This window comes from Meles meles, chromosome 6 (assembly GCF_922984935.1).
Source record: "Meles meles chromosome 6, mMelMel3.1 paternal haplotype, whole genome shotgun sequence".
Taxonomy (NCBI): Eukaryota; Metazoa; Chordata; class Mammalia; order Carnivora; family Mustelidae; genus Meles; species Meles meles.
Window position 1 is genome coordinate 35,926,767 of NC_060071.1, and position 18,696 is coordinate 35,945,462.

The 18,696-nt window shown below is 44.4% G+C and overlaps 1 protein-coding gene and 1 long non-coding RNA gene across 2 annotated transcripts in view; both read left to right on the plus strand.

Annotated features, from left to right (window-relative positions):
- Positions 1–21: 21 nt before the first annotated feature.
- The window catches only part of HEXA (hexosaminidase subunit alpha), a 29,382-nt gene continuing 10,707 nt past the window's right edge, over positions 22–18,696 (plus strand). Inside the window, exons 1-3 of the mRNA XM_046009040.1 lie at positions 22–311; positions 16,823–16,915; positions 17,844–17,909. Coding sequence (XP_045864996.1) covers positions 59–311; positions 16,823–16,915; positions 17,844–17,909 — 412 coding nt within the window. The 5' untranslated portion in view covers positions 22–58. The remainder of the gene's footprint in view (positions 312–16,822; positions 16,916–17,843; positions 17,910–18,696) is intronic.
- Positions 329–12,185, plus strand: LOC123944178. The gene is made up of 3 exons (XR_006818751.1): positions 329–953; positions 11,536–11,626; positions 12,138–12,185. It is a non-coding gene; the product is annotated as an uncharacterized LOC123944178 (long non-coding RNA).

Consider the following 18,696-nt stretch of genomic DNA (forward strand, 5'->3'; position numbering starts at 1 on the left):
TCAGCTGACCGGGGGCTCACGTGGCCCCGCCGGCCGGGAGCGAGGAGACCGGCGGGCCATGGCGGGCTCGGGGCTCTGGTTTTCGCTGCTGCTGGCGGCAGTGCTCACCGGCCGGGCCGCGGCCTTGTGGCCCTGGCCCCAGTACATCCAGACCTCCGAGTCCCACTACGCCATCTTCCCGCACAACTTCCAGTTCCAGTACCACGTCAGCTCGGCCGCGCAGCCGGGCTGCTCGGTCCTCGACGAGGCCTTCCAACGCTACCGCGACATCGTCTTCAGCTCCCACTCTTGGCAACCTCCTGAACCCACAAGTGAGTCGGACCTGCCCCGCCCCCTTCCCTGCTCCGAGAGAGCCTGCCCGGGGGCACCTCCCCAAGCCTCCTGAGACGCCCTTCTTTTGGCTTCCGCCCTACCTGTCTTCTAGTCTCAACCCTCTGGTCTCCACTTCCTCCTGCGCCTTTTCTCCAGCTGCCATCTCTGATTCACCCCTGTCTAGCCCCCAGCTCCATTCTCTGCTTCACTGAACTGACTTCTGGAGCCAGGATTTCTCTGGAATCCTGCCTCCCCGCCCCCGGGCTCTGTTTCACCGAGAATGCCTGCTACAGGACTGCAGTTCAATAAGGATATCAAATTGCTGAAAATACTGTGCCAGGAGACATCGAAGGTGATCCCTCTGACCGTGTCCAAGTGTCTCAGGGCCCTAGAATGAGGCCAAAGATTGGCAAGATAAGACATTAGCGATGACTTGACCTGTGCAAAATTACATGAAAGTGCCTGACACATGGCATGTCCAGTAAATGTGAGAGAAATCGGAGAAGACTTCCATAGGGAAATGAATTTTGAGCAGCCATTTAAAGTGGGGTCGTGGATATAACTGGCCAAGACTGAAAGAGTATTCCGGGAAGGAAGAAAGGCTTGAGCCACAGTGATTGAGCTCAAAGTGCTTTGAGGGGGTATGTGATGAGGATGGGGCCTGGGGAGTGGGAAAGAATGAGGTTGGGCAGAAGTGTGGGATTGAAGTAAAATCAGGAGTGCTTTGAATATTGGTTTCATCTAAAACAGCAGGGTTGAGCAGTTTTCTAAAGAAACAGTTGCTGAAAATTGTGTTTGAGGTTTATTTAACAGCAAATTGGTAGGAAAGATTGAGCAACACAAAGGAATAAAATTCTACTTTCTGGGCTTAAAATTGAGAGGTTTTTTTCCCACACTATTTTGGAATCTGGTTCCCTCTATATAATGTATAGGTTGTTGGCGGGGGGGGGGGAGCATATTTATGACTGGGTCATATGGTAATATCATCTTGTACTGTTACAAGTGTGATTAAGTTACTTTCACAAATGTTCTCATTTGATTTATAGAATTAAAGGCATTTCAGGGGCGCCTGAGTGGTTCAGTGGGTTAAAGCCTCTGCCTTCCGCTCAGGTCATGATCCCAGGGTCTTGGGATGGAGCCCCGAATCAGGCTCTCTGCTCAGCGGGGAGCCTGCTTCTCCCCACCCCACCCCCACTGCCTACTTGTGATCTCTGTCTGTCAAATAAATAAAATCTTTTTTTAAAAAAGGCATTTCATTAAACAGATGGTACTTAGAGCATGATAGATAATTTAGGGAAATAGAGTCTCAGCATCAGGGTAGTTCTTAACTGGCAAGATAGTTTAGGCCAGGGAGGATAAAAGGCCTGCTATTGTGTGTCACAGATCACATATTTCTATGAATCCTTTATGACAAGTAATTCCTTAGACAAGATTGGCACTCAGAATGTGTTTATTTTGGTACGGAAAAGTTAGGGCCTGGCTTGTGCAAAAAGAAAAAAAAGATCTGTCATCTAATTGGTGTGTGCCTATTCCAATGCTGGGTACTCTGGAGGTTACAAAAAAAAGCACTCTCAAAAGTAGACTCAGGGGGCGCCTGGGTGGCTCAGTGGATTAAGCCGCTGCCTTCGGTTCAGGTCATGATCTCAGGGTCCTGGGATCGAGCCCCGCATTGGGTTCTCTGCTCCGCAGGGAGCCTGCTTCCTCCTCTCTCTCTCTCTGCCTACTTGTGATCTCTCTCTCTGTCAAATAAATAAAATCTTAAAAAAAAAAAAAAAGGTAGACTCAGGGCACCTAGATGGTGCAGTCGGTTAAGTGTCCGACTCTTGGTTTTGGCTCAGGTAATGATCTCAGGATCCTAAGATCGAGCCTCACATTGGTTTCCACCTTCAGCGGCAAGTCTGCGTGAGATTCTCTTTCCCTCTCCATGCCCCTCCCGCTTATGCTCTATCTCTCTTTCTCTCTCTAAAATAAATAAATACGGGTGCCTGGGTGGCTCAGTGGGTTGGGGCCTCTGCCTTCGGCTCAGGTCATGATCTCAGGTCCTGGGATTGAGCCCCGAGTCAGGCTCTCTGCTCGGCGGGGAGCTGCTTCCTCCTCTCTCTCTGCCTGCCTCTCTGCCTGCTTGTGATCTCTCTGTCAAATAAATAAAATCTTTTAAATCAATCAATCAGTCAATCTTAAAAAAAAAAAAGTAGGCTCAAGCTTGAAGTCCAGTTGAAGAAGTATAAAGCAAAAGGACACAATGTGTTATAAAATGCTTAAAAGATAGTTAGAATGTTTGTTACTATGGTGTAAATTAGGATAATTCCTACAAATCTAAATTAAGTCATTACCTCCATTGCTATAGGTCTAGAGTGTAATGAAGAAAATAGAAATGGGGATGATATGTGACAATGGTGTCCTAGTAAATTCCCTAATGAAAGATGTAGAGACTGATAAAAAACTAAATAAGATGTTGATTTCAGTTTGTTACCTTACTGTGAATCAGTTTCCTATATTTGAAGGTTCTTAACCCATTAAGAGATAATGAAAACTGGTTTGGATCAACATTACCAAAGACACAGAAGTAAGTTCCTTCTCTATCGTTCTTCCTATGCAGCCTTCCCTTTGGAACATTGATTTCCTGGAAGGCTTTTGGATGACTTGAACTGTAACCCTCTTTCTGCAAAAACAAGGGATGAGTCCCTGGAGGGAAAAGCAATGTTAGCACGCCCCAAACCAGACTGTATTTCTCTATGTGGCTGATTTTAGTAAAGAAAACAACATATGCAATTTAAATCTTAGCTTTAAACAGCTTTCCATCTCCTCCTTCCACATAACTTCTTTGTAGGTTCTGGGCCAATGTTCTTCTTAATATAGCACAACTTCTGGTTTTGATCTGAACCTGGAATTCAGTGGAATCCATAATTCCCTGAAAAACAAACCTGTTACTGAGGTTTGATTTGATTCTGAATTCACCTTCAATGATTAGTTGTAGTCCACAGTTGCTGTATGGTCTATGGAGGTGTTTAGTATCTGGTACCTATCTTTGTCATTGAGAGGTGTTTCTGCCAATTGGAGGGTGTGTGTTGCATGTTGTTAAACCTGTTAAATGGAATTAGTTTAAGCTCTGGATACCTGAGTGAACCTAATTCTCTGTTTTGATCATTGAGCCACATCTTGTTTATGAATCAAAGATCTGATCACTTGGGATAACACCTATCTAATGTTGCCCCGGATACTTTTCTGGGTGCCTGATGGAGTTGATAAAGCCCCAGTTTTTCAGGTAAAATGGCTAAATCTGATTTTGCATTTGACTGAATTCTTTGCCTTTCTGAACTAGTCGATTGAAGCCACAATGGTTTTCAAAAGCCATAATGGTTTTTATTAAAGTTTGCATCCAGTTGTGATAGTCACACACATGTCCCTATGAGTTGCTTAGGATGCCACTGTCCCTGAATAGAATAACTCCTTTTATTTTAGAATGGAAGGAAGATTATTATATGAGTATCTGGCTCCTTCTGTAACCATTGTCAATATTTGATTTGCTCATTCTCAGACATGAAACAAATGACTGATAAGTGGCACAGTTGATTACAATCTAAATCTCCTAAAATACCTCCTTTGGCCATTCCTTCTATTACAATGCCTGGGACATAAGAGATACTTAATTATTTGTTGGATATATTAACTTAAAAGGGCTACTTTGTATAAAAGTAGAAAGTCTCATGATTTTTGTCTGTTTCTAAGAGCATCAAAAAGATGATTTGCAGGTTTCATTTAGAAATGATTGCCTTGGGGCGCCTGGGTGGCTCAGTGGGTTAAAGCCTCTGCCTTCGGCTCAGGTCATGATCTCAGGGTCCTGGGATCGAGCCCCGCATGGGGGGGGGGGGGAGGTCTCCGCTCAGCGGGGAGCCTGCTTCCTCCTCTCTCTCTGCCTGCCTCTCTGCCTGCTTGTGATCTCTCTGTCAAATAAATAAATAAAATCTTAAAAAAAAAAAAAGAAAGAAAGAAATGATTGCCTTTCAGGCTTCAAATTTGGAATGTTATGTGAATTCCAGAGAAAGGAGGATCACTCTGTGCTGTGGTCCCAGCTCAAACTACTCTTATCTCATTACAAAATTGGAGATGCCTTAGGAGTGAATCTAGGGAGTGTAGGAGGGAAACAGATAAGGTTGGGCAGCTGGCAGGGGAGACGGAGCAATCCTGATTAGTGCTGCACTCTAATTGCATAGTGGCTCTGTCCCTTTAACCTTTCAAGGACAGGTTATTCCTGTGAAGACTTTATTGCCACTGAATTTATTGCTTGAAAGCAAAAAGGAAGAAAAGCACTGAGGAGGAATGTTTTGTAGTAGAATTGCTTTTTTTGTGAAAGGGGTATGTGGGGAATGGAGGGATATATAAGGAGGAGAAATATATGAATTTGGAAGGAGATGGGTTGCATGATAGTTTTTAGTGAGGGCCAGAATAATTGGGCTCCATTTTGAATCCCAAGGCCTGAACTAGCTTGACCTCTAATTTTCAACCAGCCTCTTTCCCCACAACCTTATTTTCTCTTTATTGTTAAATCATAATACTTTCCCAGTAGCCTGGGATAGTACTGAGCCCAAGCAGCTCAGCTTGGTCAGGATGTATATAGGTATCCCAGGCCTGGTTTATGAAAAACTCAAGTCTTACTTTCTTGAGCTGTTTTCACTCCCCCTGCCTTGGATATTGTGCTTGAAAACCTAAACAGTAGAGGACTGTGGGTCTGGAACAAGATTAATTCAGGAGTCAGCCAGAGAATGTTTATTAATCACTTGTTTAACTATGTGTCCTCAGGTTAATTTCCAAGTAGCTGCTGCTTTTTTTTTTTTTAATCTGTCTCCATTTCAAGCATTTCTGAAGATAACAGGGAGATAGGGATGATTGTCTTTACAATCTTTGAAGGAAGGTACAGTCAAAGAAAGAAGTAGGTGATTTTAAATTAAAATAATAAAAATTCAGTCTGAGCCCAAGAGCTGCCCTTCCTCCCGTCTCCTTCTACCTCACTTCCTCATCTCCAAACAGAAGAGTGAAGCAAGGCATTGCCATTTTTTTTTTTTTGCCAGTTGGTACTTTGTTTTTGTTTTTAATAGCAAGTGTGAGCTATTTTTTCTTTGAGCTATACGGTTTTTTTGCTGGGGCACATTGTCAATTTCTTAGCCTCTTTAAGACATAAACTGAAATCCTTTTCCTGTGGATTACATTTATTGCCCAGCCAATACTACTTTCAGAAATTAAAGAGGTTACTTTAATATTTCTGCATCTTCCTAAATTTCCTCTGCGGTCCCTGGAAATAATTGATAAGGAGAGAAACAATGTGCATCAACAAGAGGGTCAGCCAGTTGGATTAGGAGTTCTCGCCCACCTTTGTGGAGCCATTGACAAGGAGGATGGTTGAAGAGAGGAGGCTGGATCTGTAGAGGTGATGAAGTTTTGAGTGTGAAGTGTTTTCTGTGATCTTCCTCAAGGTTTATGGATCTATAATACATCGTAATAGAGAAATTTTCTCAATTCCTGACTATAATGAATAAGACCCATTACTGTGTCACCTTCTCTCTTTCATATCCTTTGCTTGTTTTAAGCGTTCGTTATTGCTTAAGCTTCCTTAGTGTTGCACTCAGCCCTGATCTCTAGCCGGTAGTGGTGTGCTGTTAATGTCCGCTTCCTGAAGGTGAACTTCCTGTGGAAGTGTATGCTCAGATGCTGGAAGTTTGGTTGCTTATCATCTTGGGTGCCAGTAAGTAGCCTCCCCTTCTCTTGCAAAGCTTTGGGAGCAAGGAAGATGGCTTACCGGATACACTGTGTCTTAGTGTAAAAGTTTAACTTTTGTCTTATTTGATCTTGTCCTGGTAGTAACTAGTACTAAGATCCCACATTAGTGGCTTTGGTCTTTAGACTAGGTCCACAGCCCTAGTTTGAGGCAAATTCAGAGTTCTAAGCTCATGTCCCTTTTATATGTTGGAGTCTCAGCCTGTTTGCCATACAGGGTGTCATCACATAATAGAGGAGCCTTCAGGCTCCTGTGAGAAACTCATGAAAAGCCTTCAGAGAAGCTGTTCCAATGGTATGGTTATCCCACGAGGCACCCCAACTCTGGGCTCCTCCAGCCAAGTGGCAAAACTGACTTCTTAAGAGAAAGGAAGTAGAAGGTGGAAGGAAACTAGCATTTATTGAATGTCTGGCACTTGCTGTATATTATGCCCTTTAATCTTTTTTTTTTAAGATTTATTTATTTATTTGACAGATTACAAGCAGGAAGAGAGCGGGGGCGGGGTGGGGAGCAGGCTCCCTGCTGAGCAGAGAGCCCAGCTGTGGGGCTCGATCCTAGGACCCTGAGATCATGACCTGAACCGAAGGCAGAGGCTTAACCCACTGAGCCACCCAGGCGTCCCTGTGCCCTTTAATCTTTATAATAGCTCTGTGAGGTTGGTGTTATCCCCATCCTTCAGAACTGAGACTCACAAAGGCTACGTAACATGTGCAGGGTTTCACAGCTAGTAGTTGTGGAGTAGAAATTCCAGTCAGATCTGTTAGTCTACAAAGATTTAGCTCTTTTCAACGTGCAACCTTAGGGCAATCTACTACTCTTAAATATTTTCACCAAGCATTATACCGATTAGTATTTTGGACAACTCCTGGCCTTTGGTAGGAGTAAGCCCTGATCACACTTGAGTGTTAATTGCCACAGATAGTAACTTGTAGCATCTAACTGCTTGATCATTAGCATTCAAGAATGTTTTGATCCTGGCCCATCATTATCAGATTCCAGTAGTGTTTCTGGCCAACTTCCTTCTTCCGTCCATCCTTAGTACAAGTAGTATCTATTAAGCAACTATAATTTATCAGTAGCACTTGTCCAAGAATATTAATTGAACTGTCCTTGTCCTTAAAGAATGTATAGTCTTTGGAGGTGGGAATACAGACATACAGTAATGTATGGGTACAGTGATTGTTACTGATAAGTGTTGGTGTGGAGGAGAGGGCACGTTCTGAGAAGGCTTCCATAAAGAGCTGTCCAGTCATATTTGAAAGTAGGAATTGGTGGAGATGCAGACAGTAATCCACATGGAAAGAACTGCATGTGGGAAAAGCCTTCAGGAAAGAAGCCTTCATGTCACGTATTTAAGAAACTCAGTGTCACTGTGGTTGAAGCACACAGATCTAGGGTGGTTCAGCAGGTTAGCTATATAGTACGGAGGCTTGCAATAATGAGCTGGAACACCTCCAGGGGACGAGAAGGTCCAAAAGGTGACCATGGGAGGGTGTTAAGGTGTTGTTGGATAACTGCTAAGCTAGAATGTGAGTTAGTTCTTCCTCTTGAGTGTTGAAATCACCTAGGATCAAAGCCAACCTTGGAATGGAGAGGAAGACTGGGGACCAGGATCCAAAGTCTTGGGTAATAAAGACATGACCAGGATATTGCAGAATGTTGGTGATAAGGAGAGGCTCAAGATTATACAACTGAATGTCATTACCCACAGAAAAGAGGTGTTTTGTTTGTTTGTTTGTTTGTTTTCACTTGATGGTAGAGGCTAGATGTCCTGGAAGCAGCTGAAAAGGAGCTGTCTCTCAGAGCAAGTCATAGGGAAAATAATGTTCCTGGGGAGAGCCAGTTCTCAGTTAAAGAGGAAGTAGAAGAGACTGAGGATGTTGGTAGTTCAATAACAGGATTCCAGAGGCTTGTGGGGGTGGGTGATGTGTAGTCCAGGTGGCTTGGTGGAGGAGGAGAAACAACATTTATAGGAATGGGAGTGTGGGTCCAGAACAGAAATGAGCAGAGGCGTCAGTATACTGGGCAGCATGACAAACGATGATAGCAGTGTGACATGGTAGATCCTCCTGACTATAAGATTGCCATGAAAATGAGCAAGGTTCATATACATGGGAGAATTTAATATATGGTAAAGGAAACATTTCTAATCAAAAGTGCAAAGTTGCTTAGTCAATAAATACATAGGGATGACTGGTTATCCATTTGGGAGAAAATAGAATTAAATCTGTGTCTCATATCAAACACAAAAGTAAATTCTAGGTGGTTAAAGATCTAAAGATAAAGGACATGCCATAAAACTATTAGAAGTATATATAAGAAACTGTTTATATGATCCCAGAGGCAGAGGAGGCCTTTATAAGCAAGCAGATAGAAGAAACCATAAAGTAAAAGATGAACAAATCTGACTACATAAAAGTCAAAGCAAGAGAACCATAAGGTTAAAAAAAAATAAGGACAAAATGGGGGAATTATTTGCGGTCTTAAAAGACAGGTTAGGGGCACCTGGGTGGCTCTTTTGGTTAAGCATCTGCCTTTGACTTAGGTGCTGATCCCAGAGTCCTGGAATCGAGCCCCGCATCAAGCTCCCTGCTTCAGTGGAGAGCCTGCTTCTCCCTCTCCCTCTGCCTGCCACTCTGCCTACTTGTGCTCTCTCTCTCTGTCAAGTTAAAAACAAAAACAAAAACAAAAAACAGTCAAAATCTAAAAAGAGCTCTGTAAATCAGTTTAAAAAATCTTTTAAAAAGTGCAAAGAGTGGGCACCTGGGTGGCTCAGTGGGTTAAGCTGCTGCCTTCAGCTCAGGTCATGATCTCAGGATCCTGGGATCAAGTCCCACATTGGGCTCTCTGCTCAGCGGAGAGCCTGCTTCCTTTCCTCTCTCTCTGCCTGCCTCTCTTGTAACTTCTCTCTGTCAAATAAATAAATAAATAAATCTTTAAAAAAAAGAAAAAAAGAAAAAAAAAAGTGCAAAGAGTATGACCAGTAAAGGGGTGCCTGGGTGGCTCAGTCGGTTAAGCCCCCAATTCTTGATTTTGGCTCAGATCATGATCTCATGGTCATGAGATTGAGCCCTGAGTTGGGCTCTATGCTGGGCGTTAAGCCTGCTTAAGATTCTCTTTCTCTGTGCTCCTCCTTACCCTGCTAGCTCCCTCTATCTTTCAAAAACAAAATATATGTGTGTGTGTGTGTACACACACACACACACATATATGGCCAGTAAATGTGAAGTGATTTTCAAATTCAGTTATTACATTTAAAATACAGGTCACGGGATGCCTGGGTGGCTCAGTTGGTTAAGCGGCTGCCTTCGGCTCAGGTCATGATCCTAGCATCCTGGGATCGAGTCCCACATGGGGCTCCTTGTTCTGCAGGGAGCCTGCTTTGCTCTCTGCCTCTGCCTGCCACTCTGTCTGCCTGTGCTCTCTCTCTCTCTGACTAATAAATAAATAAAATCTTTAATAAAATAAAATAAAATACAGGTCAAAACAATGGTATATTTCTTTATCAAGCTAGCACAGATGAAAAAGAATTGAGACTGTCTAGTTTTGGAAGGATGTGGAGGAATGGGCTCATGTATGTTGGTTCAGATATGAATCAGTTTTGTACTTTTGTTCAAATATAACAATGTGGAAGAGTAATTGAGCTGTGTCAAAACCAAAAATTTTCCTATCTTTGTCCTAGCATTTCTACCTCTAGGATTTTTCCTACAGAAATCTCTCAACCAATGCACACACACACACACACACACACATACACACACATATAAAATGTTGACTAGAGCATTGCTTATAATATCAAAAACTTAGAAGCATTCTATAATGTCCACAAAGAGGAGAGAAATTAGGACTCTCCACTTTTTAAAGTATATTTCAAAAATGGAATTCTATTTAGGATTTATAAATAAAGATGTAGATCTATATATAGACATTAAAAAATCTGCAAATCATTTGGTAACTGGGGAAAAAGTTGCAAACTACTGCATATTAGGATCTCATTTTTGCTTTAATTCTCATTTTGCTTTAAAAATGAATCTATGTATTTAGAAAAAAAAATTGAAAGACTGTGCAAAATGTTAACTTATCTTTTTGAGATCCAGAATCACAGGGAGGTGCTCTCTCATGGTGGGAAGAAAGGAAGAGAACAGATTAAGTCTCAAAAGTAGGGGGAAATGAGAAAACTTTAGCATTTACAAAGAAGATGGAAGGGAGAATATTCAGGATTCATTCATGGGCTGGATAGATTGTATTTCTGAGTGGATATTAGTAGTCTCTAGAGGGTGAAAAAAGTCTTGGGACTTGTGGGAGGAGGCACTACAGTCCAGACTGAATTCAGCAGCACTGTGGAGGGCCTCCAGGCTCGGGGGCAGCTGGGTTCTCAGACTCCTACTTAACGGGGATAAGAAGTTTTGACAGGAGTGGCCTTGCTTCTTCCCCTAGCCACAACGGTGTACTTTTGCACTGACTGCTTCCCAGGCTTGGAGTATCTTTCCCTATTGGTAGCCTGGCAAACACCCATCTCAGGGTTCAAGGTTCTGCTCAGAGACCCTCTCCAAGGTGAAGCATCCCTTCCTTTCTCCGGGTAGCTATAGTATCCACCCTAGCCCTAATCACACTGCTTTGTAATTATTGTTTGTATTTGTCTCTCCTGCTGGACTGTGAGCTCCTCAAGGGCAGGGACTGGGCTTGTTTTTGTTTTGAACTGCCCCAGCACCTAGCACAGTTCCAGATTACAGTAAATGTTCAGTATATCCTGGCTGGAATGAAGAATGAGTGGTAGATGAATGATGTCTAGGGCTTTCATTAGACTGAATATGGGGAGAGAGCGCCTGGATGTGACAGAGATAAAGGTGGGTGGGGGAGGGGAACAATGTGAGCATGGAGAATCCACAGGCTTAGGAGAGTACCAGGATACAAAGGGTCAGGGTACACCTGAAAGAACAGGGAGGTGCCTAGGCTGGGTTGACTTTTCTTGTGTCTACTCCAGAAGCCAAACGAAATGCCACTTTATAACCAAAATGAGGGTTTTCTCCATGCCACTAAAATCCTGTGAATTAAACACATTGATATGATGGAAATATTTTGGTTCAGGGAGGAGCAGTTTGGGTGCAGGGAGAAGCTATTGTGCACTGAGGTAAAGACAGAGTTTCTGGGTACCCTGATGCAGGAATGAGCGCTCCCTTCCAGGGAGTAGAAACACCCGAATCTTTGGATTAATGGAGCCAAGGTTCTTCAGAGCAGTGTCTGAAAAGGCACTTTCTGTATGCCTGGGTGTCTTCTTACCATTCCCCACCCTAGTCCCAGGACTTCACAAATACTAGGTTTGGGCGTATAAAAGTTATCTCTCCATTAACTACTTGCCATTTATGCCTAATTATCATGTAGCACAATCATTATGCATACATAGCATTAAATGTGCATTTTTTTAATTCTAGCATCATTCATTTTTTCAGCAAACATTTATTGAATGACTACCGTGTGCCAGGCACTGGAAATACAAAAGCCCTGAGATTGGCCCCTGCTGTTGAGGAACTTACAGCCTCGGTGAGGAGATAGACAAATAAACAGCATATATTAAGATAAGTGTTACCAAAAAATGTATGTATACGTTGTTTCATGATCTCGTAGGAAGGTCTCTTAGGAAAGGGTGGGGGAATGATAGAAAAGTCTTATAAAGGGAAGAATCAGAGCCGTTTCATAATTAGGTGAGATTTGGAGGCAACGCAAAGTTTGCTTCCCTTGGAGGAAGCGATATGTGCAAAGGAAAGTATGGAGAAAACGTGGCATTTTCAGGATTCTGTAAAAAGTTCATTGTGTTACCGTGAGAATTCCTGCTTAGGAGCCAAGATCTCATATTAAAAGATCACAGAGAAAGGTAGATTGAAATGGGATGTATATGGAGGCAGAGAGAACTGGGAGATTTTTTAGTCATTCAGGTGAGAATTTAGAGAAGATGATTTAAGGCATTGACCCAGTGAGGGTGGGAAGGTGGTAAAGATTTTGAGATAATAAGGATTTTGTTGTAACTGGACTTATTTGGGTCTTTCTTTTTTAGTGTTGTAATCTCAGTGCTTACGCGGGGCTTGACACATAGTGGACCATTGGTAAATATTATGGGTACATGAATTTTTAATCTACTCAGATGAGAGAAGAAAGAGGTTTCTGGTCTAGATAAATCAATAGATGGTACAAATCAAACAGAAGATCAGCCAGGAAGAGGAATGAAGAGTTAGTTGAACTTAGTATTTAAGATTTGAAGGGCTTTTAAGCTATGCGAGTGTTGGCCTATGAGCCTAGAATCCCAGAAGAAGAGTTGGCATGGAAAGGTATATTTGAGAATCATCAATCAACTGTGGGGTAGATGACATCGTTCAAGGAGAATATAAGTGAAGAGAAAAAGAGAAGCCTGGAGTCTTCAGAGAACACTAGCATGTAGGGGCTGGCGAAGGAAGGGAAAATGAGGAAGCATATTTAAGGAGCTTGAAGGAAAACCAAGGGAGAGCCATGTCCCCTAAGCTAAGGGAGTTTAGTTTCATCAACATCAGGGATGTCTGATGCTGCCAAGAGGTCCCCTAAGAAGTGAGCGGCCACCAGAATATTACCTCTGGGACAGCAGGGATTATTGTCTGTTTTGATCACTGCTGTATCCCCAGCACTTAGAACAGCCTGGCACATAGTAAGCACTCAGTAAATAACTGTTGAATGAATGAATGAAGAATGAATTGAACAGGGTCCCTTGAATTTAGTTATAGAACCACAGGACCTTGGTGAAGGCATCTGCAGATGAGTGGAGGAAAAGGAAGCCATGTTGTAGTGGAATAAGGAGTAGATAGGATGTCAGAAGTGGCTACCAAGAGAGGACTAAGGTTGGCCAACTCCATGAGTGCTTGTTGTGCCAGGCACTGACTAAGCCCTTTACGTGCACTGACTCATTTAATCTTCCCAACAGCCCAGTAAGGTAGGTACTAATCATGATCCCCATTTTTCGGAAGGAAACTGCAGCACAGAAGGAAAATCATTTGTCTAGGGCCCCGCAACTAGAAAGTTTTGGAACTAAGATTTGAACCCAGTTTTGTCTGGCTTTGGAGTTCAGCACCTAACTGCTTAGGCTGCATTTCCTCTGGAGTTTCTTTGGGACCAGAAGGCAAGGGAAAGTCTGTTGGAGAGGACATGGAGTTGAAACCAGGAAGACTTGCAAATATTTGCATGCTGGTGGGAAGGAATCAGTAGAAAGAAATAATTTGAAGATTTGGGGGAAAATCTGGATCTCTCCTTGGGCGAGATCCAGAGGACGGGTGAAAGGAAACCCTTTCCACCAGGATAGGAGGCACAGATAAAGACCAGGCATGTGTTGCAGATGTTTCTGTATGGGAGGAGAGGGGAGGTAGAGATGGATGGGAGTGCTCTTCTGATTGTCTGCTGAGAGGAAGGGCGGTGGTGATCGGGTAACAGACTTGAAGAAAGTGGCTCAAACTTGAAGTAACTGTTGCAGAGAAGAGAAAAAAGCAATGGTGGAGACGGAGATGTTCAGGCAGCACCAAGGGCACGGCCAGGATGAGAGACCATGATATTACAGCAGCCCAGTCCCGGTGTCCCATGATTTTCTCTCTTTCCTCCAGTAGGATGCAGTAGCCAGAATCAGTGCACAGAAGGCAGACATTACTTGATCCACTGGGTACAGCAGCAGAAGAAAAGGACAGGTTGCTGGGAGTATTGGCTAGACTGTGTTTGAGGGGCTGGATCAGCACATGTAGGCCAGCAGGAAGGGAAGTGAAAATAGGAGAGAACTGAGAACAGGAGCGTAATGGAAAGGTCACAGCACTGGCATCTGGAGAAAGTACAACAGCAGGACTGTGGTAGAAAAAGGGTTTCAGGTGTTCCATGTCCAGAGCTGGGCTGTCTTGGAGGCTAAATGATACAGAAAGGAGAGGGGTGCCAAAAGTAACCAATTTTTTTTTGTTGTAAACACTTCTGTACTGTTTGAATTTTTTCCCCTTCTTAAATTTAGAAGGTGCAGACTTTCCAGTGAACCAGAGGAGAAGAGCAGGGGTATATGAAAGCACGGGATGAGGGAGCAGTAGAGACAGGAAGTCATGGTCATGGACTGAGACCTTGGAGCATACTATCTGTGTGTGAAGTCACAGAGTAGTAACTGTGGAGGAGTAGCCAGAATGTGGTCCTACCTTGCCATTGTTTGCCGGGGAGAAAATAAGAGCCCGAGACTCACTTAGCTTAGCAGCAGCAGAACCCAAACCACCCTTTCCTGATTGCCCAAGTCAGTGCTCTGTTTGCCATGGTTCTTTCTGAGCACTTGAGGTTTCAGAATTTCCTGTTGTGCCAGCCGGGCTCCTTGTGAGTGTGCCGTGCCAGGCTTCCCACACGTCAGTCCTTCCCAGTGCAGAGCCTGTGGTTGCGTGTAGAGGAAGGTGGCCTGTCCCCAGCCTCTTTCCTGATTGCTTCAGGGTAGCAACTTGGATGTGGAAAACCACAATGACGATACACTATTTACATCCTTTTAAATGACCCAGTGTCCCTCCTGTTTTGCCAGTTCCCACATTGCTGCCTCCCCCAGACCTGCCCCCTCATGGCTCATTTAAATAGCAGCCATGACTCTCTACCTCCTTTATCAGCCCCAACCAAAATGAGTCATTGAGAACGCTTCTGACAAGGATTCTTCACCATAAGATTAGAGGCTGGGGATGGAGAGATGAGCCCTCACTTAGGGCCTTTGTTCTAGGGGAAAAAGTCCTTTTTTTGTTTTCATCGGATCTTGTAAGGAGTCTACAGCCCTCCCACCCGGAAAAGACTCTGGATTTAGAGGATGGAGTGCAGGTGTGTTTTGGAAAATAAAAATGTACTAGCAGCAACAACAGAAGTTAGAGGTTTTTTATGTTCCAGGCAATAGTTGCAGGCAGTCACCAGGCTGGCGTTTAGCAGCCTCTTAATATTATTAGGACAGTGACTGTGGCTGTTGCACAGGTATAGTTGTGATTTCTTCTCAGTTTTGCAGGCTAAGGTCCAGGGAATTAACGCTGAAGCTCAGGACTTTGCTGTCTTTTGGATAGCCACCTGGCTAGATACACAGATTAGCTCTCCCCACTTGATATTGGGGCTCTGTGATACGTGGAATTGGAGTGGAGGCAAGAGATGAGGGCATAGTTTAAGGAGGAATATTCTTTTATAGTTTTCTTTGCTTCTACCTCTCAGTTAAGTCTTCCTTGGTCTTGGGGGTTTGTAGAGGTGGCCTCTCTGCTTGGGAAGCTTTGGAAGGGCCCTACAGATTCTGCTTTGAGGGAAGTGTCTGCCCTGACAGTCTGGTTGTTCTCTGTTGTTGGAGATGGGTTTTCAGGGTATAGAATGGAGTTGTGAGTTGGCCTGGCCCAGAGTAGACTCAAATTCTCTTCTCCCTGCAGGATTTAGGAAGGTATTAGTGTGGGATGCAGAGTATTTACAGGGAGGGGAAAGAATACGTTTTGTTCTTGATGATAGAAAAGGGCCCCTTACTGGCTTTCTTCTTGGTGAGCCGGAGAGCTGAGATGCAGCCCTGCAGTAGTGCTTGTGAAGTTCGAGCAGGTTTTCTGGAAAAGGCTCAAGGCTTTTGCGCTATTTCTGCCCTAGAGATGGGTAACATTGGGGATCCAGTTTGATTCTGAATTCTCTCTCCCTGCCTTTCCCCAGGCCATCCTATCCCTGACTCTGTGGTTCCACAGGAAGTCATGGTTGTGGTGCCAGTGTGGGTGCATGTAGTTCCAGAAAAGGATAGAAAGAAGGAGTTCATTGAGGTCAGGCTTGGGGAGGTACAATCAGAACCACACAAAGAAACCATTAGGAGGATGGGAAGGGATGGTGCATTAGTATTTTGGCTTTGGTTTTGGCTCTTTTGGTTTTGGGGGGGCATGGTGGGGTGCATCTGAAGAACTATGCTAGATGTTAGCTCATACTGGGTGGCTTTCCACTGTTGGGCAGACGTCTGCCTCAGAGAGAGAACCTATTTGGGAAGAGGGAAGGAAGCAGGATAGGATGGTGACCATGTATCTTTGCTGGTGCACCGGCTCGGTGATCCCAGGCCTCCTTTGCATAGGAGCTCCTCTGGTCATCTGCTTCATCGCTTGTATCAGCCCCTGGGCTTTGACAACACTGGAAACCTTTTACTGGGAGCCCTCAAGAACAGTGCTGCTTCAGGCAACAGTCTGCAGTGAGAGGAGAGGTACACACACGGGAATGTAAACTATTCCCTTCATCAAAAAATGAGTTATGAAGACATGTTAAGACTAAGCAGTGTGTTTATTCTGACACAATTGACATTCTGGCGTTGTCAGTCTCTTTCCTTTCACCCGGTATTGCAGCTTGCGAGTCAGCAGCTAGTCTGCCCACCACGCTTTGAGTGGAAATGCTGTCAAGCTGCCTCTAGTTTAGAAGCACTTGTCGAGGTAATGGAATCATGCTGACTCTACCACACTAGAAATACAGAGCCCTGGTTACAAAGAGCTGTTGCCAGGTCATTGATACATGGGACAGGGCAGGTTCCTGGGGGGAGAGGGGAGCACAACCAAAATGAAAGAGTTGAACAGGTGATAAGGCAGTGCCTGTGCCAAGGGTAAATGCCCTCCTCACCCTTGCCTCTTCCCACACGCGTGCAAGCAGAAGGGACTAGAGCTAGGGACCTTCCTGTAGGATCTTGGTTTTGCCTATTGCTTCTGGTGGCAGGTCAGCCACACTGAGTTTACCCTGTCCTTCCAGGAAAACAGCATGCATCGGAGAAGAATTCATTGGTTATCCTTGTGGTTGTTCCTGGATGTAACCAGCTTCCTTCTTTGGAGTCGGTGGAGAACTGTAAGTACCACCCTGTTCCCTGTACCCTGTTCCCTGTTGTAGAGAGCAAGCATTTGTCTGGAGCTCTAACTCTACTTGGCCTGGCCTAAGTTCCTGATGCTAGGCCTGAAGCCCTCCAGGACTGTGGAGACTCCGGGTCAACAAGGGCTGAGAGCCAAAGAAGGTGAATTTTTCATATGCATTCTAACCAGTGTCTGAAGGTGGTGTGGAATGTCATAGTGGCTTTTCACGGAGTCCCACAGAACACTTGCCTTCTGCACTGCGTATAATTTTGTTGCCATTTTAGGAGTTTGCACACTCTGGTGATTTTCTTTAAGGGACCCCACTCTGGGGAGAGAAGGAGTTTTGGGTCATAATGTTTTTGGACATAATGACTGGAATAAAGTCAGGTCATTAGCCCTATGATGCCCCCCGTCCTCCAGCAGTATCTAGGAACTTCTCGGTCTCCAAAATGAATGTTCAAGTCTTGGCCTCCTCCTCACATTCTTGGATGAGGTACTTGAATGAAGCCTGGAGACAAAGGGAAAGGAGGGTGATTACAAGGCTTTGGGAACACCATAACCTGGATACACCCTCCAAGCATCCCTGTCTGATGCCTCATACTTTCAGCTAAGGGCTGGCAGGAACTCATGTTTCAGGAGGGGTAGACTAACCACGAGGCAGGTGGTACTTTTCTTCTCTAGCCTGACCCTCCTTATGTATTATCTTCTAGGACCTATAGAGCCTCTGGGAGACCACCCTCCCACTGTGGCCCAAGGCCTAGCTGGCCTGCAGCTGCTCTGCTCTGGGGATGTTTCCTCTTTGAAAGGAAAAAAAAAAAAAATGTGACCTTACTCTTGTTTTTTAATACAAGGATTTACATAGGACATGGGATCTGTAATCTGAGAGTAGAAGTCCTTAACCGATGGAGTCATTTCTGTCATTTCAGACACCCTGACCATAAATGATGATCATTGTTTCCTCCTTTCTGAGACTGTCTGGGGAGCTCTCCGAGGTAACATGGGGGCTAAAGTGGGAAGGTTGGCCTCAGTGGGTTGGAAGACAAGACTGAGGGCCTAGCACATACTGGAGGCTTTCTTTATGGAGACCGTTTGGAGTGTTTCCCCATCTACCTGAAGGGAGTGTTCTCCTTACAGCTGTCTCTAGAAGTCGACAGGTGTCAGCCCATGCAATAGTGGCAGCAGCTGTCCTGGGCAGGTGCTCTGGGGAAGCCGTGAGAGACCCTGCAGGCTGATGCTCAGCATGTCAGCAGGGAACAGGCTGCTTGGGGCTCTGCCACAAACACTGCCTGTGCAGCTCTCACTAAACACACGTAATTGGAAAGTTTTTTCAAAAGGGAAAACTTGATCACAAGAAATAGATAAATGTCAAAAAAATAAGTAAATCATATAAGATACGTAGAACCATAGTATTTCAGGAGAAAATTGGGACTTTACTAGCTAACATACGATGCGCCTCTGCCTTTCCTCTTGGTTTACTGAAAAGGTATTTGGTCCTTAGATATTGACGTAGCCAAATACCTCTACTGCTTTTGCAAAGCCCCTGCTGGTGAATGAGGAGGGAAATTCTCACAGAATTTCAAACCTTGTTTTGATTCATCTTTGTTCCCTTACCCCTTCTCTTCTCTCCTGTGTTTTGGAGAAACTGGGAGCCGACTCCCCTCTCTACTGTCTTACACCTTTTGTGCAGGTGCTGTGATTAGGCAGGTTGGGGCAGGGGGAAATCCAGAACTCCAGAATTCTGGGTGTCAGAATCAGAGTTGAAAGAAGCCAAAGCAATAT